General features: G+C 46.9%; 1 protein-coding gene across 1 annotated transcript in view; it reads right to left on the bottom strand.

The window, feature by feature from the left end:
- The window catches only part of DYNC1LI1 (dynein cytoplasmic 1 light intermediate chain 1), a 528072-nt gene that overhangs the window by 341933 nt on the left and 164825 nt on the right, over positions 1 to 21314 (bottom strand). Inside the window, exon 5 of the mRNA XM_078663930.1 lies at positions 9412 to 9581. Within this exon, the coding sequence (XP_078520056.1) occupies positions 9412 to 9581 (170 nt within the window). The remainder of the gene's footprint in view (positions 1 to 9411; positions 9582 to 21314) is intronic.

Below are 21314 nucleotides of genomic sequence, written 5' to 3'. Positions count from 1 at the left end.
GGTGGCTGGAACGTAAAAGGTGGAATAACCAGACTTGTACACAGGTTCAAGGCAGCAAGTTTCTTGAAAAATGCACAGGTCCTATTTTTCAATTAAATCATTCCAGTCGGGAAGTAATATTTTTTTCCCCAGGCCAGCTATGTTCCAAGAGATGATATTCAGATAGCTATTTTGGCCATTAGCATGTATTAAAACAGGGTCTTTGCCACTACCATCAGTTGGATCTGAATGGGATGGGTTGTCAAGTACTGTGAGATTCTTTTGTCCGCATTTGCCAATGCCTGTCAGGGCAGAGTGGTCCTCATCAATCATCGAACGCATGGTGAAATTTAAGCACTGGGCATTAAAATTATTATCCCCACATAACGAGGGAGACAATATAAAAGGTAGGTTGTCAAAACGTTCTGGAGACCTAGATCGACTTCTAACCGTTTTGTCTAATGCAGGAGATGGAACAGGGAAGGCCAGAGATACCTTTTCCTGTGCCGGGAGTCAGTCGACAGCTTCCAGTTCGCCGTACCGGTTATAACAGGGGATAAGGGGGGGGGGGGGGTGAACTGTGGGCCAAACCATTCTCCACTGTACTGATTGCCACCTTGGTGGATCCTCCCAGCTCTTCGGTGTATTAAATTCCAACCCTCATCATCACCCCGTCCCCAGCTATGAAGATTCAAGTCCCTGTGTACCTCACGCCTCCTCCCTCCCCTAACCTGGTTTATATCCCTCATCCAACTCCATCCATTATCTGGCTGCTCCACAGGCATGTAGAAGTAAGACAGACGTCTGGCCATAATCGTAGTACCATTGTTTCGGGAGGCTCCCAAGCAGATCTGCTCCACAGTACGGGGGTCCTCAAAGGTTACTACTACACAATCTCCCTGTATTCTTTTCCAGTTATGTCCCACCCAGGGGACTCTCTCAACCATTAAGATATTACTATAGATATTTAGTGGTAGAGGATGATTGTTGTCTAGCCAGTGGCATACCTTGCTTTTAAGTGCCTAAAAGGGTTCTGTAGTGGAGGTGGCCAATTCCGGAACCCCTGTCAAAACTATCACATAAGGACTGGCATCTGGCGGTAAGTTAGTATTTCGACGCTTCTGGGTTTTATCGTGGTGGACTATGTCAGGAATTAAAGCGGGGATAATAGGGCCATCTGATTTTGTTCGATTGGTGGACTCAAATGCTACAGGGGGTTTGGCACATGTTTTGTTGCACTCAGGGTTAGGGAGATTCGGCAGGGGGATCTTGGGTGTTGTTTTTATTACCACTGCTGGACATTTGTTCATTGCCTGGGTTTTGCTAGCTGGAACAGTTGCATGAATTGCCCTTTTGGCATGATTAGTATTCTGGGATCTTATGAGCTTGTGTAGTTCCTCGAGCTGTTTTTCTATGCCGTGAAGCATTACTTCTAAAGGAGTGTGTAGGGTTTTGATAAGTTTTGTTAGAGTAAAAACTATAAGATCATCCTTTGCTTCTATGGCTCCTGTACTATCGGCTATGGTGCTATCTGCAAGGATGTCAGCCAAGGTATTATCCAGAATGGTACCATCAAAGATGCTCCGGGGATAGTGTAGAGTTACAGATCGATCCTCTTCCGTCCCAGTTGTTGTTTGTCCAATTGATTCCTCTATGCTACCCCTAACACTGATGTTATCACTAGAACTCCCTCCCTTTGCTAAGTTAGCTTTCCTGGCTCCAGAGGTGATGTTATTAGTACGCTTACATTTGGGAATGGCCCCCTCCCGTTTCCCCCTCTTTTGGCTATTACTACTCTCAACTTGGGTGTCTACTAATGAAACTACCGAACTAGTTTCTGAAGGGGCCGGGGGATCGAGGGACAATAGGTCTTGAAAATCTGGCTGGTTACAGATAGTATTGGGGACCTCAGCATGGGTCTGCAAGGGATTGATTGTACTTAAGGTGCTATCAGGGGTGCGTGCCGAAGCAATATGGCCCAAGGATGACCTTTTTGCTAGTACAAGGTCTTCTTTCCATTAGTACAATTCCTTGATCAATTAGGGAATTAGTGCGTATAATAAAATCGTCCAATGTGCCAGTCAACCTTTTGCCTCCCGCCGCAGCCATACTTCTAGTTTCTTGAGTAGTCATTTCCCTTAGCAGAAATAACAAGGGAAACAAAAGAAATAACAAACAAGAATCCCGTATTGAATGAATTGCAGAGTGGCGACTGGTCGACAGTAAAGGTCCCAAACATAGATTACCAAAGGGACAGAAAAAATTTGGGTGTGCTTACAGATCTGATGTCCGTGGCTTGGGTTTGAGATCCAGGGTCTATGGCCCAGTCCAGTCTCCTCAGGTCTCAGGCCTCTGAGGGCCACAGAGGGCCCGCCCTTTGCCCGGGTTTCGCCTGCGCGTCCCGCGACGCGGGAGGTCAGGCATGGATTTAAGCGTCACCGTACGCGTAGGGGGGGCGTGTTCCTCAATGTGGAGTGGTGTGGCTCACTGGTTAGAGGCGGCAGACCCGTAAGCAGAGGACGGCCCGGGACCAGGGTTCGATTCCCGACGCGGCAGGGTCGTGGACCAGGGTCAGGGGGCTCGATAATTCTCGCCTCGGTGCCTACTCCAGTCAGGGACCACACTCGGCAACTCTGGGCATTAGCTTGCCTCATCTTCACAACGGCCCCCCAGACCGCCGGGGATGCTTGGTCGCACCTTAGAGATACCCATTAGGGACCATCTCTCAGGGTGAGCCAGGACGGGTTCCCCAGCGGTCGAAGCGCGGAGATACTCCTCCGGGAGTTGATTCTAGCGCTATATAAACCCACAATTAAATTAAATTAAATTAAATGCAGGTGGTTCTGGTCAATGCTATCTCCCTGCTCGGCGGCCGCGCCTTTGATGTTTACTAGGCGGCGGTGGCGGGGGAGACAACAGGCAGCAGGCGAATCTCCAGAAAGGCAAGGGCAATAGGTCGTCCCAAAAATACAGCTGTTCGCTAGAGCTCCCGCTCCCCCGGAGGTCAGGCTTGGATTTAAGCGTCACCGGACGCGTAGGGGGGCGTGTTCCTTAATGCAGGTGGTTCTGGTCAATGCAGTCTCCCCGCTCGGCGGCCGCGCCTTTGATGTTTACTAGGCGGCGGCGGCGGGAGAGACAACAGGCAGCAGGCGAATCTCCAGAAAGGCAAGGGCAATAGGTCGTCCCAAAAATACAGCAGTTCGCTAGAGCTCCCCAGACTTGACTAATCCAGAGTGTACTATGATAAAATTAAACCCTCACTGGAATTGTGTGCTGGTCTGGTGTGCTTTTTCCCAGACAAAATAATTAAAATTGTGGAAAGCATGAAGGAACAACCTCAACCTCCCTCAGGGACCCAAACAGGGGGGCCATAGGAATAAATGAGGAGAGCACCTCTGAGATAGCTGGTCCTGAAATTTCCCTGGATAAATTCCCAATTCCATCGGAGGAGGAGTTCACTAGAGTGGCCCTCGGTGTCTCCTCTGGCTCCCCTTTGGATCCACTGCCTCATAGGCTGATGAAAGAGTTTGGGACAGAGTTTTTTCCTATTTTACAACAGCTTTGCTGCCAGTCTATTGACACAGGGATTGTGCCAGTGGAATGGAAGCAAGCTATTATCACCCCGCTCTTGAAGAAACCTACACCCTTGACCCAAGCAGCTACAAGAACTACCGACCAATCTCCCTTCTACCTTATCCAGTTAAGATCCTGGAACGTTGGGTTAGTAGGACCCTGTTCCAATATTTGGAGACAAATAACATATTAGAAGGGGAACAGTTTGGGTTTCGCCCAGGTCATGGGACAGAATCAGCTCTGGTGGTGGTGTTGGATGACCTTAGGATGCGGTTGGACAGGGGCCAGTCGGCAATCTTAATCCTGTTGGACCTGTCCGCCACATTTGATACGGTGGACCATGTAATACTGCTCTCTAGACTGAGGTCCTTTGGAGTCAAGGGAGTAGCACTCAGGTGGCTGCAGTCCTATCTGTCGGATAGGAAACAGGCAGTGGCACTTCCTCCGTACCAGTCAGATATGGTGGAAGTTCCTTATGGGGTACCGCAGGGGTCGGCAATTAGCCCTATCCTGTTTAATGTGTATATGCAACCCTTGCTGGGTATCATCAAGGCATATAACATCAGTGTGATTAATTACGCTGATGATACACAATTGCTGATATCTCTGGAGGGGGACCAGGCGGAATCATTGGAGGGCTTTCATGATTGTATGCATGAAATGAGAAAAGTGGTTGAAGGCAAACTCTCTCCAGTTTAACAGTGGAAAAACTGAGATCCTACAATGTAGGATGGGGGGGGGGGATTGCCCGTAGCCTGCCAATAGATTTTTGGCCCCTGTCTTCAGATGGTACAATGACCCCAGTAGATACGGTACGCAATCTGGGAGTCAGTTTTAATGAGAATCTCAATCTAGAGACCCATGTCAACAAATTGGTGGGAACATGCTTCTCCATAATCCGTGGTCTGACCTGGGGTGGTGTGGAGTGCAAAAAAACGATGGATTTAGGCCCTGATCTCTGTACTGGGGTGAATGTATGACAATGTTCTGCATTCTGTCCATCACCTGTTGTTTATGCCTTTGTCGCCCCGAGTGGGATGGGTATGCTCAGACGTGAGTCCCATGCTCTCCACACCACTAGATTCAAGCTATCCAGGCTGATGACGGCTGATAGCCAGAAACCGGTCCTTGGATGCTTGATTCCGGTCCAGGAAAGACATGGCTTGGCAGTTCGGGCTGGACTGTTCCCATGAGGCACAGGGTCAAGGCTGATTTTCATATGGCCATGTCTGACCTGGGGTGGTGTGGAGTGCAAAAAAACGATGGATTTAGGCCCAGATCTCTGTACTGTGGTGAATGTATGACAATGTTCTGCATTCTGTCCATCACCTGTTGTTTTTGCCTTTGTCGCCCCGAGTGGAATGGGCATGCTCAGACGTGAGTCCCATGCTCTCCACACCACTGGAGTCAAGCTATCCAGGCTGATGACGGCTGATAGCCAGAAACCGGATTTCAATGGTAGAAACCCACCCGGAATCTCCAGTCTGCGACTACAAACTGCGTGAGAGTGCCTAAAGTGAGAAGGGTGACCCTGGGAGGAAGAGCCTTCAGCGTAGCAGCAGTGCGCCTCTGGAACAGCCTCCCCTTAGAAATAAGGAGAACGCAAGGCCGGATGATGTTCCGTAAGAAAATTAAGACCTGGCTATTCCCCAGGATATAATATGCCTCTCTGTGAGGGGTAGTCGGGAACTCTCAGGACTGCATGTCGACCCTCTATTATGTCGCTGACCAGCGCCAGGATGCCCGTAGGGTTGCAGTGCGCTTTATAAATATTGTTCATTATTATTATTATTATTATCATCTAAGAAATCAATGGTACAGGGGAGTGTGTATCTGTTTTGGACTAACTGCAAACCCTACTTGTTCGTGGTAATGGTGGGGGGGGGGAGAGGGGGGCAGGTGGTGAGATACCTGATAAGGTACATGACAATTGCAAGAGCATGGTGTACAACAGTCAGTTTTCACTGCTCTCTAACTGATCCGCATATACATATGTGAATCTGGCACTAAGTCACACTAAGATACGAGTGCAAACTCTTAGCAGCACAAAAAATTATTTGGATTTACTAAGTGCAGTAAAGTGAATTATTGTGAGATCACATCTTGTACTAATGTCACAATCTTTAGAAGGTCCAGTTAGGCTTCTTTAATGAAACCCTTATCTCAGTCCTGGGTAGCTGTGGTATAGAGCAGTCAGGAACTAGTGCACAACATTTATAAGTACCAACAAATTAGTAAGAAACACAACACAATAAAATTCCAACACCGATATATAAAAATAGAGTGTATTTTTTGTTTTAAATAGACATCAAAATGACAAAACTAACATGAGGAAGCAGATGTGTGATTTATCAAATTTAAGGAAAATTAATTTAATTTCATATTTAGATGCACTACATCGTTGCAAGTGGTTTGTAGCTAACAGGCTAAATCACCTGTTGGAACTTCCTTCGACTAGCTACAATGGGGTGAGAGCCAGTCAAAGGGACCACTCCGATCCAGGGGGACAGTTATCTGTAGCGTTCAGCAGTCTTAGGGTTCTCATTGGACATCTTTATTTTTAACGCAGTCCAGTGAAGAAGTGGTCTTGATGCTGGAGATGCAGGATACCGATGATGTTGAAATGCTAAAGATGCAAGAGATGTCACAGAGATGTGCTGAGTGTTCCAGGGCCCAGGCTGGTGCCTCTGGCCTCAGGGGGTGATGCGTTTGTCTTGCATGTGTGCGCATGCGTGCGGGGGGAGGGGTGAGTGTACCCAGCATAATGAGGCACTCCTCCAGGAAAACCGATCCTGCATCTGATTTTACCCATCTGGACAAGATGCCAACCTATCTGCATGCACAAAGGAGCAGGAGGCAAAGGGGGGATCGTCATTTGCTTACGTGAGGCTGTGGCCAACTCCTGGTATTTATCCTGCTGAATGAGGTCACACCGCCTCCCTTGAACAATTCTCTTTGTTCCCTGTTCCTGAGCGCGCTTGACCCTTCCTAGCAGAGAGGCTGCATGTTGTCTCCAGTGACAACTGTTGCAGATAGTCAGGAAATGTTACCAGAGGTTTGGCCAACAAAGTGGTGACTTTCTAATGTCACCTTTCAATTAAAATCTTTGCAATGCGTTGGATTTAAAGTAATGAATCATTTTATACCTTGGAGTAATATCTTTGGGGGTCCCAAATGGAAGTGTGATTGCTAGTGAAATTCCATGTTAGCCAAAAGGACCACTGGGCTTGCTACAGTAAAAACAGTAATTATGTGTTTTCACTGTTGGGTAATGTAAAACACAAAAGAAACATGCCCTGTTTAGGTCTCGCCTACGCAGCGCACATGCGCGGCATAGGAGCGCCTTTAGCCGTCGCTCTGCTCATTTTCAAGCACACTCGTGCTTGTGGCGGCATTCACCTTGCGGGAGCGAGCAGGGGCGCATCACAAGCACGAGTGTAGTTCCTTGAAAATGAGCAAACTGTGCACACACGCTCCACTCCCGGGCTTGTTTGATTACCCTCCTATTCACTGGTGTCAGCGCTCGCTGTGTTTTTTTTGTGATCTTTTGAACGAGAAGTCTTGCCCATGTATTTTCCTCTTTAAGTAAAGCCACCAATGGGGTCTTCTCATTCGTATAACTCATTCTGCTTCACACACCTGGCCCATCTTTGATCTCTGCCAAATGAGACTCCCGTTTTGAAGAGGCTAGACTTCAATATTTGGCCTTTAAATTAAGATATTTTTACGAATAGCACGTTCCAGATGTCAATAAAAATGCCAGAAACGTGACGGGAACCGATATTGGGACAGTTTCACCTCTCAGACCCTTACTTTGGTCAGACTTGTGGACACATGTCGTTGACAATTTGAGTCTGTGAACCTTGGTGCAGAAGTCTCCACACATTTGTTGTACGTGAAACCGGTAATGCGCATTGTATAATTAATACGTGTTCAGTAAGGAGCGCACAGTCGGGACCCAGCATACAAATGTGGCCTTTTATTGCTGTGTGAGCTTATTTTAATTAAAACGACTTGCTGCTGAAATAACCGCTGCATGGCGCTCTATTTTTGCTTTTCCTCGCACAACATTTTGAAATACATGTTTTACGTTTCTTGACGGAGAAGGCAAATTGAGTTTGTCGTTGTGTAATATGCAGTTGTGGCATCACAACGCCTGATCTCACAGGAGGTGATATCACAAGAAGTGACTTCAGATCTTAAGACCTCACACGTTTAGTAGGTCTATCATGAATACATTTGAGCTGATTATAATATTTAACACATTCGATATTGCTTTGGAGTTGTGCCAATTAAGTGACAACTCCGGGACAAAATCTAGGCCTCAACTTATACACCATAGCTAAAGAAGAATGGAAAAAGCGTATAATGGAGCTGCCTGCATCATTTTGTATGTGTGTGCACCATGCAAGTGCATGCCTTCTAAATGACATGAGTGCTTTTTTTTCTTTCTATTTGTCTGGGATTGATAGAGGAGGTAAGGCTGAGTTTAGAGGGTAGTAGTAATGGGCGGGAAGGCCAATTTTATGGTTATGAATTGCATAGAGGTTAAAGGAGGCGAGGGTAAATTTAGACTTCAGGTGATGGAAGCGGTAAAGGGAGACTAGGATTAAAACAAGCATTGGCATCGCCAATAGGTTTTACCTTTGGGACCTCATAAGTATTTAGCTATGCAGCACAATAGCCATGCAACAGTTAATGTTGTTGCACAGAGGATAAACACTTATAAGGTCCCAAAGGCGAGACCTATTGGCAATGCCAATGCTGGTTAGTATTAAGTACCCTGCCTGGTGGATTATAAAGACCTTCCCTAGGGGTGGACTTAATAATAAAAAGGAAGGATTTGGTCAGGCAAATGTGTTTATTTTGCCATGTCGAGTTGGCAGTTTGATACCTGCCCGACTAAGCTGCAGTTGCAGGCCTAGTGTTGCATTTTCACCTCGTTACTGCAGTGGTGGCACAATTAAGTGCTGGGGGGGCGTGCTTGCTCATACAAAAAGAGGTCCTTTCCTACGTTCACACTTAAAATCATGCATAGATTTTCTGTGAGAGTAAGTATGGTCATAGGTGGTGGCTGTGGGCACCCAGGGGCCACTACAAAAGCAAGTGAAACCCACAAGTTTGGGATTATTCACATACCTTTGCCATGCACACTTCCAACATGTGTATAGTCAAAGGTTCAGTCTGTCAAGAGTAGGATTAAGCCTGTACCCACAGTGGGAATGTGGAGGGAACAGCCCCAATATGTATGGGGTCTAGAAAAATATATTTTCCTCTATGCGAAAAGTAAATAAAAGTTTAAAAATACAAAAGCATTTCCTTTTTCTTCCTGCAAGTGTCAATGTATGCTATATGCAGATGTGCAATTCTTATTGTACAAATTTAAAACTTTCAAGGCGGAGCCTTTGAGTATCACAGCCATTGATTTTCCAAAGCCTGTTAAGAAAAACAAAAATAACCAATAACATTTTAAAAGTAGCAAAATGATTAAGTTACTCAATACGTGGACATTGGCATAAAAAAAATCTGGTATTTAGTAATCAACGCTTCTAGGCTACATAATCTAAATTAATTTGAATTGCGATTTGGAAAATTTAATACAGGCTGTCCAAAGTTTTTCCTACTTCAGCAAAACCAAATTTCTTAAACAAATGAGGCATAATTTCTGTGGAAAAATATAATCATTCTGACTGTCTCACTGTTACAGGTATCTACAACAGGGGTTTTATAGCCATCATGCAAATGATTAAATTTCAGAATGTTTGGCAAGAAGAGATGGGACATCAGTACAGAATAGTCAATAATAAACGAAGCGCAAACAGAATTGAAATGGGTCAAATTTTGCAAACGTAAACAAACCTTTGTGCAAACTACTACTACAGGAATGCCAAGGTTGTGCGTAAGCGTATCTTCCCCCAGAGGCAAAATGACGCTGTCTTCTCTGCCTTCTTGCGATGAAGGATTCCTTCTCTGTGGAGATGGTGGAAAAACATCTCCAGGCTCTTCATATTCTTGAAATTCTCTAACAACTAAAATGAAGCAACATAGATTAATATTAGTAGTTCCCTTAAAGTCAGAATGAAATTGTATAAGAAAGTGTTAAAATCCATTAAAGAAAGGGAGAATATTATGCTTTTTCTTTCTTCGTATCTTAATATAGCACCCGCCATTATATATGAATACCTGAAAGCAGTTTAAAATGTAATTTCCTGGAATCAGTAGGAAGAAACAAATGCAAGACTATGAAGAATAATCATGGGGGTGCACCTCTCTAACTTTCAACTTGAAACCCTACCCACTTCTTTCTCTTTGGTGAACAGTTGACGATTAAAACTGAAATGATGGATTAGTCCTGTTTCAGCTTAGCACCAACTTAGTAGGATCATGAAAAAATCAATCACCTGAAAATATCTCCCTGTAATCACATAGTAGAAAAAAATATCAAGTACAAAATCTTATCACAAAAGTGGAGGGAAAATGCAAACATATTTTAACAGTATGAAGACAAAACAAATGCTTGACCCATCCAGTGAGAGCTAATTAGAAATGAAAATGTACATGCACAACAGCAGAGAATTTTTACTTTTAAAGTCAGGACCACTAGCAAGGCTTATGTTCCTTCAAACTTCTAAAAGAACTGTAGAGCCTACAGATAGTTTTGAAAAAGATGTCCTTAAAAGTGAACTCAGCTGACCAGTCACCTGATTTCATAAGGTCTTTCAATCTCACAACTGCTAAAAGATTTTAGTCACTTTAGCTCCTCTGGTAAAACGGGACCCAAACTACTCCCAGCCTCCGGTTTCACCCATTTCACACTGAGCCAAAGTGGGGAATGTAACAGGAGCAACAGGTTTTTGGAACTATTAGGAACGGTCTTTCTCTCCTGTACCTGAACTTTCTCATCCTGTCCTCATAAGCTTTAAACGAGTCATCTAGTGAATGATGTCACAATGGGGTTTACAACCCAATCAGACATTAAACAAGAGAACATTTCAGAACTTCCATTGTTAGCAATTTTTGATGATGGAAGACTGGTTAAGACAACCATATTTTTACTTTTCAAATAAGAGCTGAAATAGGAAATTGGGCTAATTCTAACACTTGGTTCTCTTAACAATGTTGGAGGTGACACCTTCTCAAGTGGAGGAGGAAAGCTTTATTCGATTTTAGCAACATTTTAAAATCATAAAAGCAGCAACACAAAAAATAATCAATACATAATGTGCATAGAAAAACAAAGCATGTCACGTATATATCATTACGTTTAAGGACTAACTATAGGTACAGTAAATTTAAGAACACATTAAACTTTTCCTTTTTCTGAATACACTTTTTAGAAAACCGGCCATAGTGGCCACACACAATTCATCATGTAATAATTGAAGATACAGTAAAGCTGGGCGGCACTGGTACCATGTTCCGCTATTTTTCAGAAGAGGTTTAATCCATCGGGCTCTCTCTTTACAGTAAAATCCACAAAAGCAAATCACATGAAGGGTTGATTGTTCGGCCACCCCATCACATGGGCACTTACAAAGCATTTTGGTCCAATCATTAGTTTTTGGAAATGAAACAAGGCGAAAGAAGATATCGAATCTAAACCTTGTAAGTAAAAACCTATCAAACCCCTTGGTGCACCAATTCAAGTAGGGTTGCATGTTAACAGATACTAGCGACATTTGGTGCCGCACAACCGAGCCCTTATTGAGCTCAACCCCGAGCCGCAGGGATTCCAGATGGTACCAGCAATTATTCTTTAGATCTTTCCTCGTGATCTTACATAGCCCCTCTGGTGCGGTAAAGAACTCGGGTTTCCCCATATCTTGGCAAAACTTTTGAATATAGGATAGCCATGCTATTTTGTTTGATTTATCCAGGGCCATAACATCGCGGATAAACTCTCTGTTCAGCTCCAAGTCAACTGCAGTCCAAACCCTGTGCCAAAGTAACAGTGGTTGCATCGCTATCAGATCACTGATATGACGAACACCCAGCTCAACGTGACAATTATACACAGATAAACTGGAAGGTACAGCTAAAATAAACCTTAAAAAAACATGTTCTACTGTTTGTATTTCCCTGGTGTCTTGGATGCCCCAGACACCAGCACCATATATGGCCGTACTAACACATTTGGCCATATATATTTTAAGTAAAATTTCAGGGGGTCTTTTGCCCATCTTTTGCGAAAAAGCCATAAGTGCTGCAGTCGCTTTTTTAAAGGACAAAGTCCTACTCCTAATGGCCGGACCCCAATGCCCCCCACCTTCAAGAACTACTCCTAAGTACGAAAAGGATTTGGTTGCCTGCACTTTCTCCCCGCCCGCAAACAACTTACAGGTTTTGGATTTACCCCTGGCGCACGTCATCACGAAAGTCTTTTGCACATTCAGTTTCAGACCCCTAGAGTCCATGAAATTAATATAGGCATCTAGGGCTGTCTGCAGACCTCTCTCTGTCCTAGCCATGATGACGGCATCATCCGCATATAATAGGGACACCACTTGTTTAAAATTAATTCTAGGTGAGTCAATAACTTTAGACACCAAGACATCCTCTAAGTCATTGGTGTATAAGTTAAAAAGAAGAGGCGCGAGAACGCACCCTTGCCTCACTCCACGCTTCACGTGGAAGGGATTGGTGCACTCTCCTCCCGCTCCAAATCTCACTCTGGCCCTTGCCCCAGCATAAAGTTGCCTTAAAAAAGAAATTATGGCCTCCTCCACTTTAAGTTCCTCCAACACCTTCCACAAACGATCATGCTTAACGCAATCGAAAGCAGCACTCAGGTCAACGAATGCTGCATAAAGTTTGCCAGCCTTAGCCTGAACATATTTCCCTTGTAGAAGTGTAAAGTTCAGGACCTGTTCAACGGTGCCCATCCCCTCACGGAAGCCGTACTGAACCGGGGACAACACTCCTGTTTCTTCTACCCAAGATAGTAACCGGTTCAGGACAACCCTCCCTGTAATCTTCATAAAAGAGTCAAGAAGAGAGATAGGGCGATAACAAGAGGGACTCTCCCTATCTCCCTTCTTGAAGATGGGAATAATAATAGAATCAGACCAGGTCTTGACAAACCCCCGCTCACAACTTGCGTCCAGAACTCTCTTCAAAATGGGGGACCATAGCTCAACTGAGTATTTAAAAATATCGATAGGAACCCCGTCTAAACCTGGGGCTTTGCCTCCCCCACTCTGCTCAATAGCAGCGGACATTTCACCAATTGAGATACCCAAATTAACTTGGCGAAAGGTCCGGAATGCCTTTTTGTCCATATCCTCTATATCAGCTAACTTTAAAATCCCATCCGGATTATAGACTTCTGAGAAAAAGTCGATCCAGGAATTTTCGCTGATAGCAACCCCTACCCTTGCTTTATTGACTTCATTGAAAAATGGTGCATTAACTGCGAGCCAGAATAGGGCACTGTCCTTGGATTGTGCAGCATTAGCCAAATTGTTCCAAGCCTCGGATTTGGCCGACAGCGCAGAAAGATAACCCTTCACCGTGGCAACAGCAAGCCCCTGCTGAGCCAGAGAAAGGGCAAACTGGAGCACATCAGATAAATGGGCCCTCAAATGGTCTATAGACTTCTCCCTGCACCAAGCAACAAATTTAGACCACCTATAAGAATAGATGGACTTAGTGGAGTCACGCCTGGCTGACAAAATGACATCCACCACATCGTGAGGGAGAGAAAAAGAAATAAGGTTGCCCTGTTCAATCTCCAGGCATGAAGGTGTAAGGTCTGGAGGTGGGGGTGTAGAACCTGCCCCTCCATCTGAGAGAGGAGGTCTGCCCTGTGAGGGAGACGGAGCGGCGGGTGAGAGGAGAGGTGGAGAAGGTCTGAATACCACACCCTTCTTGGCCAATCCGGGGCGATCAATATGACTTGGGCCCGGTCTTGGCGAATTTTCCTCAGAACCCGAGGAATCAATGGTATGGGAGGAAACGCGTAAAGGAGTTGTGAGTTCCAACTCAACTGAAACGCGTCCCCCAAGGCTCCTTGCATCGGATACTGGAGACTGCAGAATGACAGGCAGTGAGCATTCTCGTAAGTGGCGAACAGGTCCACCCGAGGAGTCCCCCACATCTGAAAGATGTCGCAAACTACCTCTGGATGGAGCCTCCACTCGTGATCGGCAGAGAACTGCCGACTGAGACTGTCTGCACGAACGTTCTGAACGCCGGCCAGATGATTTGCCATCAGACAAATCTGATGTGTTAGACCTGTCTGGCCCTTTGCGTAGTCCCTCCAATTTATTATTTATTTTGTTCCCTTTTTGCCCCTCATACCCTTATTCATTTTTGTGTCCACTAGATTTTTCAAGGTGTTGGTCTAGGGGATAGGTGCTCTTTCGCCCTCATAGTTTTTCACCTCAGGCCTAGAGGCCTTTCCTGACAGGAATTTCCTTGGAGTCATAAAATGGTGGCTACCAACTGTCACAACTGTCATACCTGGAACCTGTCCCATAGAATAGAGTAGGGCATTCCAGAACCTTCTGGTCCCTTCTGGACCTCTGAGGGTCAGCCTATATAAGGCGGAATGTTGGTCAGCCATTTTGTCTTGTCTTGCAGTGTAAGCTGGCTGGAGTTAAGGCTGGAGTATAAGACGGGGATAGGATCATCAGAGGGTTGACCTCCCATTGTAGGGACGCTCCTTACTGGTTCACCACCCTTCTAGTCGTTGTCCTGACCCTGCCTGTAGGGGATCCTGAAGACCCTGGGCACCTGTACTCATCTGGTCCCAGCGAAAGGCGTGGGTGAGGGAGGTTGTACCTGTGGGAAGCCCCCTGACCAGTGAGGAAAGAGGCTCTAGTGCAGAGTTTGAGGAAAGGGACTCCTGGATACTTCCATCGGTAGCCAAGGGGACTGTGAGCAAAAGAGGAGTCATCAGACATTTTAATCAAACCTTTCTTCCCCCAACTCCCCGTTACCTGGGGTAGCCCCTTGTCAAGGAGTAGTCAGATTGACTGGATTGGGGCTAAAATTGTGTGCCTGGCGAGGCGTCACCGAGTGTACTGGCCGCCTGGTAAAGTCCGCCCTCATCGCCCTGGGTCCGGTGACTGTGGCGGTGACATCGTGTGAGGAGAATCACCCTTTCCTTCCCCGTCTCTGATCAGCGCCGGCCCTGCTGTCTGAGCGCGTCAGTCGGCGCGTGTGGGCGGGACCGGAGGAGGTAGTCCTGCGAAGTCAAGCAGGCACTGGCCTGAGCCGCTACTCTCCCACGCATGCCCGGTCGAGCCGCTTCCCTCAAGGAAGGCGGAGGCGGAACCGGACAGGGAAGCGCCTGGAGTGTAGCAGTGGCTCGTGTTTGTTGTTGTGCCTTCTTTCCCCCGCTTGAGCGCCACACGGAGGAGCTGGCTTGAGCGGGAGGGGAGAGCCGAGGAGCCCCCAGAGGCTGGTGAGCCACAGTGTGATTCAGTTCCTTTTCCTTGCCGCCCCCGGCGATCAAAGACACCAGCCCAGCAGATTCTCTACAAGAAAGGAGGAGGTCGAGAGGGGGAAGTTGTCCTCTTTAAGTAAACAAAAACAAAGGCAGAGAAGCAAGGCCTAGTATTTATTTAAACAAAGGATCAAGCCTAAATCGTGCAGCGCCCATAAAGACTTCCATAGGGGTCTACACAGATTGTTGTTTCCTACTGGCTATATAAATATTGGTACAGTGCCTGCCTCGTGACAGTTCTCCAGAAGAGCAAGTCCTTAAATAAGGGAAGTGTGGAGGGTTAGCCAGTACTTCCTGATGTCGGTGGTGGAGTGGGAGTAAATGTGTTAACCATTCTTTTAGAGGAGTGCAGTCATTGCTCCCTGGGAACTTCTGTAATGTGATGTAAAGTTAGAAAGCCAAATAGTGAAAGAGTTTTGGCAACTTTGAGGAACTTAATAATCTCATGATTAAATGTAATGTACTGAGCTGTAATTTCTGAAGACAAGAAAGCAAAGAATATTTTTATAAACAAGCTCGTATTTTTCCAAACAGTGGTGTAGTGTCATTTTTGGGTGATATTGCATTGAATTACTGCGGGGTGGCTTGCAACCTTTACACATGTGCCTCTGTTGAATTTGCCTTACCCTAGGCCAGGCTACCCTAGGTGACCTGACATATTTAGGTTCCAACATGATGGTCCTGAACCCAGGACCAGAGACGCAGAGCCTCTCTGCAGAGACACTGCGACCCTACCCCTCCCTGCTTGTTGATGTACCACATCGCGGTCGTGTTGTCCGTCAGGACCTGAACAGAAGGACCGCGAAGGGAAGGGAGGAAGGCCTTGAGCGCCAGACGTATCGCCCGCAATTCTAGAAGGTTGATGTGAAGCAACCTTTCCTCTGGAGACCAAAGACCTTTGACCTCCAGGTCCCCCAGATGAGCACCCCGCCCGAGAGTGGACGCATCCGATATCACTGTGGCAACCGATGGAGGAATCTGAAAAGGCTTCCCTTGAGACAGATTGCCTTCCACGCTCCACCAAGACAGATCCGCTGCAGTTTCTCTGGAGATCTTCACTGACTCCCTGAGATCCCCGTTGTGCTGATACCACTGCCTGCGGAGACACCACTGGAGCGCCCTCATATGCCAGCGTGCATGGTTGACCAACAGAATGCATGAAGCCATCAGACCGAGCAGGCGAAGGACCTTCAGGACTGGAACAACCGCTCCATTGTAAAACAAAGGAATCATCTCCTGTATGTCGCGAATCCTTTGAGGAGGAGGAGGGAATGCACGACACACAGTAGTGTCCAGTACCGCACCTATGAACAGGTTGCGCTGTGAGGGCACCAGGTGAGACTTGGGTACATTTATCGAAAAACCCAACCTGTGCAACAACTGAGTTGTCTCTTGCAGATGATGGAGCACCTTCTCCGGCGACTCCGCTTTGATCAGCCAGTCGTCTAGATACGGAAACACATGTACCCCCGTTCTCCTGAGATGAGCTGCCACCACTGCCATCACCTTGGTGAAGACTCGAGGTGCAGTAGTAAGACCAAACGGAAGGACCACAAACTGGTAGTGTTGTGACCCAACCGTAAAACGGAGATACTTTCTGTGCGACTTCAAGATGGGAATATGAAAATACGCATCCTGCAAGTCGATCGACACCATCCAGTCTTCTTCTAACAGTGCTTGAAGAACCTGCGCAAGAGTGAGCATCTTGAACTTTTCCTGTTTCAGGTAAAGGTTCAAGATCCTGAGGTCCAGGATTGGCCGAAGCCTGCCATCTTTCATGGGGATCAGGAAATACCGGGAGTAGCACCCCTGACCCCTTTCCTGCTCTGGAACCACCTCTATCGCACCTTTTCGGAACAGAGCCAGGACTTCTTCCTGCAGGAGAAGCAGGTGGTCCTCCGAACAATAACCCTGGCAAGGAGGGTAATTGGGAGGGAATTCCTGGAAAGGAAGTGCATACCCATTCTCTACAAGATTGAGAACCCAAAGATCCGATGTTATTAATTCCCAATCTTGTAGAAAATGTGTAAGCCGACCCCCCACTGGGCCCACATGATCCGGAATGGCGGATCTAGGGCTGCTTTGCTGCGTTGGCAGGGGGTTGGGAAGGAGAGGAGGAGGAGGAGGAGGAGGCTTGACGACCTCTAGGGCGGGATCTTTGTCTGCCCCTGTACAACTTGTACAGTGTATTCTGCTGCTGCTGAGGCTGCTGCTGGGATGGTCTGTAAGAACGAAAGGAAGATCTTCCAAACCCCCTGAAGCGTCTTCCAGTAGTACCCCTGGACTGAAGACCCAAAGATTTTGCAGTGGCCCTACTGTCCTTAAAACGTTCCAAGGCAGTATCAGCATTCTTGCCAAACAACCTTGATCCATCAAAAGGCAAGTCCATCAAAACAGACTGGACGTCTGCAGAGAATTCTGATAATTTAAGCCAGGCAGCCCTCCTAGTGGCCACGGAGGAGCCCATGACCCTTGCCACTGAATCAGCAGTGTCCAGACCACTCTGAATGACCTGTCTCGCAGCTGCTTGAGTGTCCAATACCACTTCCTGAAAATCCTTCCTGTCATCTTCAGGAATCTTCGGAATCAACTGCTTGACAGAATCCATCAAAGCATGGATATACCTTCCCATCAGACACGTAGCGTTGGTTGACTTTAATGCCATACTGGCTGATGAGAAAACCTTCTTGGAACTTTGGTCCTGCTTTCTGGATTGTTTATCTCCAGGAACCTGTGGAAAAGCACCAGCAGATTTCTTTGAGCAGGCAGCCTGCACCACCAAACTCTCAGGTAGAGGATGTGTCGATAAAAATGCAGGGTCCTCAGGTGCAACTCTATATCTCCTCGCCACTGTTCTAGAAACTGCAGGAGCAGATAAAGGTTTCTTCCAAACCTCATAGATGGGCTCAGACAAGGCCTCGTTGAAGGGTAACATAGGTTCAATAATAGATGAGGGTGAATGAAGCACCTCAGTCAAAATATTAGGCTTATAATCAGCAGTGGGTAGAGTAATATTCAATAAGCTCGCTGCTTTTTTAATGACAGTGTGATAAGGCACCACATCCTTTGATGGAACATTTGACACCGAAGCCAATTCCCATTCAGGCGATAGTTCAAGCCCACTGGCCTCACACAAGTCTTCAAAAGGATCCTCAGAATCCTGTAACTCTCCTTCTTCAGTATCCGAATACCGATATCTTTCCTCTTCCAGAAGTCTCTGGGCCTTTCTCCGAGATCTTTCCTTCATAACCGAAGCCAATGGATTCGGAGTCGACTCCGACGGGGTCGGTGCCGGCGTCGAACCCGAAGTCGGACGAGGTCTTTCAATACGAGGTCGGGCAGAATCCTGCCTCGGAGTCGTAGGCATTGGCGTCGATGGGATCGGCGTCGACGGAACCGGCGTCGTGCGCTTCGGCGCCGACGACACCGGTGGTGTCGGAAAATGCCAATGCGGTGGTACAGCCGGCATAAAAGGCATGAAGGGTGCAGGGGCGTAAGCCTGGGGAACACCTAAGTTAAAGGCCATAGGACCCGGGGGACCAACAGGTGCACCAGACGGGAACATTGCCCTGGAATAGACACCAAACATGGCGTTCAGGAACTGAGAAGGATCCTGACCTGGAGTCGGAAATTCAGGATACGGACCTCTTGGTTGTTCCTGAGGAGGCGGAGTCGATAGGACGTCGACCTCTTCATCGAGTCTAGGAACCGGGGTCGACGAACCCGCAGGCACCGGAACCTCGACTTCACCAGCCCCTTGCTCCTCACCTTGACCAGAAGGATTGGATGGAATCGGAGAATGGACCGGTTTATGAGATTCGGGTGAATCCGGATGTGAAGCCTCATCATGTTCCGACTCCGAAATCTCCACTTCCTTACTCAGAAGCTTGACCTGGGACTTCGGTCTTGAACTAGAGTCCTTCCCAGAGTGATGACGTGACTCATGGCTCCTCTTCTTGTGTTTCTTCCTCGAAGACTTCGAAGCGTGAGCTGAAGACGACTCCGAGTGTGACCTCGAACGAGACCTCGACCGACGAGATCGAGACTTCGAAGATTTCTTAACTTTCTTATTTTTAAGTTTTGCCACGAGGAGTTTCGTCTCTCTCTCTCTTAAAGCCTTCGGAGTCATCTTCTTGCAGCAAGGACAGTCCTCGACATCATGGTCGGAGCTTAAACACCAGACACAGCATTTGTGAGGATCGGTGATAGACATAGTCTTGCCACATTCGCCGCAAGCTTTAAATCCAGTCTTCTTCGACGACACTTCGAAGAGTATAAAGATAGACACAATAGTATGAAAATAGTAACAAAGTTACTGTAAGCTACAGTACGATCCCTGAAAACCGTTAGCGTCGACGACGCGGAAAAAAGGGAACTGATGTCATCACGCCGGCGTGGGCCTATTATAGGCGTCGGTGACGTCAGCGGGGTCGCGAGCGATGCCGTGCCTCTGTGACGTCCGGATCCACGTCGGCGCGAAGCTACAAAAAGAATTTCCGAATGTTGCTGACGCAAGGGGATATTAACAAGGTGAGGAATCCACACGGCAGATGTATCTATCAGAATGGGCCAGTATCATGGTGCGGCCTAGGATCAGTGACTGGGCCACTAACATTACATACAGTAGGAATAAGATCTACCGAAAAAACTGGTGCAACAGATTTACAGCTCAGTCAGTCCACGCCCTCTAAATCTCTTAGGCCTTCATAACGATTATAAAGGGGGATTTGAAAACGATTAGATGGCCGGAGGTCAGCTGGGGCACGAGGATCATTTAAATGCAGAGTCCAAAGACCAGGATAAGCAGGATAGACAGGATGATAAAAAATTTCCAACTGTAATGCAAATGGAGGTCTAAAGACACTGTAATGGTCCTCAGGATGATTACGTTGGGTCCTAAAACAATTGACCTGGGGATGCAGCAGTGGCCTGATTGAGCTATCCAAGGAGGGTGCCCACGACCCAGAATTTGCCACTGGACTTTGCATGCTTCTAGGATAAAAGTAAGGCAGTTCTCGAGGTGTAATTGAGCTACTGCTTTTCGGGGAAGACCAATTTAAGATATGACTAACCGCCCTTTTGTCTTTGAAGCTAATAATAACAATATCCCCTGTAATACTTTTTGGACTAGGCCCCAGCCACGCAAGTCGCCGGACCATTAGTATTTCCCCATTTAGATAGAGGGGTAAAGGCCGATTCTGTCTAAGCCAATAAATAGCCTTGTTTTTAAGCTGAAGTTGATCTTCCCTCTTACCCGCCTCCAGAACTGGAACTCCGGTTAGAATTACCACAAACGGGGCCGCTTCAGGGGGCAAATTAACCATTTGGCTTTTGGGAATATTAGGTCTTGCAGTAGCTACTGCAACAATAGGTTTAGGCAATGGGCAGTTGGATGTCACAAACCCCGTAGCAACCTTGTCCGGCCTAATAATGTTTTGCCTTAAATCTACGATAGACTGTGACGTGGTGCATTTAGATTGATTTTTGGATTTATCCAGGATCTGAGGTGCAGGAACCAGAGGTACGGTAGTAGATGTAAGAACTGGGGGTAACCCAACTGAACCCTTGTGACTCTCATATGAAGCCTTAAAGGCTTTCTCTAAATCTCCCAGCTGGGCAGTTATCCTCTTAAGTCTCTCTACCAGTTGCAAGGTGTGTGATCTAATCAGTTTTTCTATACTTCCCAGTAAATCTGGGCCTTGCTGATCTAGAGAATGGGAGGATTGGGAGGAAGTGACAACCGGTGAAGTTGATCCTACAGGTAATTGGTCGATCTTCTTAGTACGGGGAGAGGGAATAGCCTTATTTCTAGATGTACCGATCCCCTTTCTTCTCCTTTTCTTAGGGGGAGGACCGTGATGTCGGAGTTCTTCCGCAGCTGCAGCCAGTACATTGGGCTTAGAAACTGGCTCAGCCGTTACTAACAGGGTATCAGTCATTGCTTCCACCTCGTCAATGATACTGCCCAGCGAGGCGGAAAGATTAATGACTGAATTAAAAGCTACCACACATTCTGGGGGAGTAGCTCTGTCCCGAAGTAATATTGGAATACTAGAATCAAGAGGTAGTTCTGGGCTCACTGGACCCCCTAATGTGCCATTTAACAAAGGCATACCTGGGAGAATGGGGCCCAACGAAGACCTTTTACTCTTAATAAGCTCAACAGAGCGGCGCCTCTCAGCGCGTCGCTCTGCTAGGACTGAATCCCTGTCAAACGTAGAAACCGCCCTAATTACAAAACTATCCAAGGTCCCCCGCTTAGCGCCCCCCTCAGCTAAAGATTTAGGGGTGGGTGAAGTCATCCTACAATAAA

This window comes from Lissotriton helveticus, chromosome 10, assembly GCF_964261635.1.
Source record: "Lissotriton helveticus chromosome 10, aLisHel1.1, whole genome shotgun sequence".
Lineage (NCBI taxonomy): Eukaryota > Metazoa > Chordata > Amphibia > Caudata > Salamandridae > Lissotriton > Lissotriton helveticus.
Note: the sequence above shows the minus strand (reverse complement) of the source record. Positions and strands in the feature narration are given on the sequence as shown.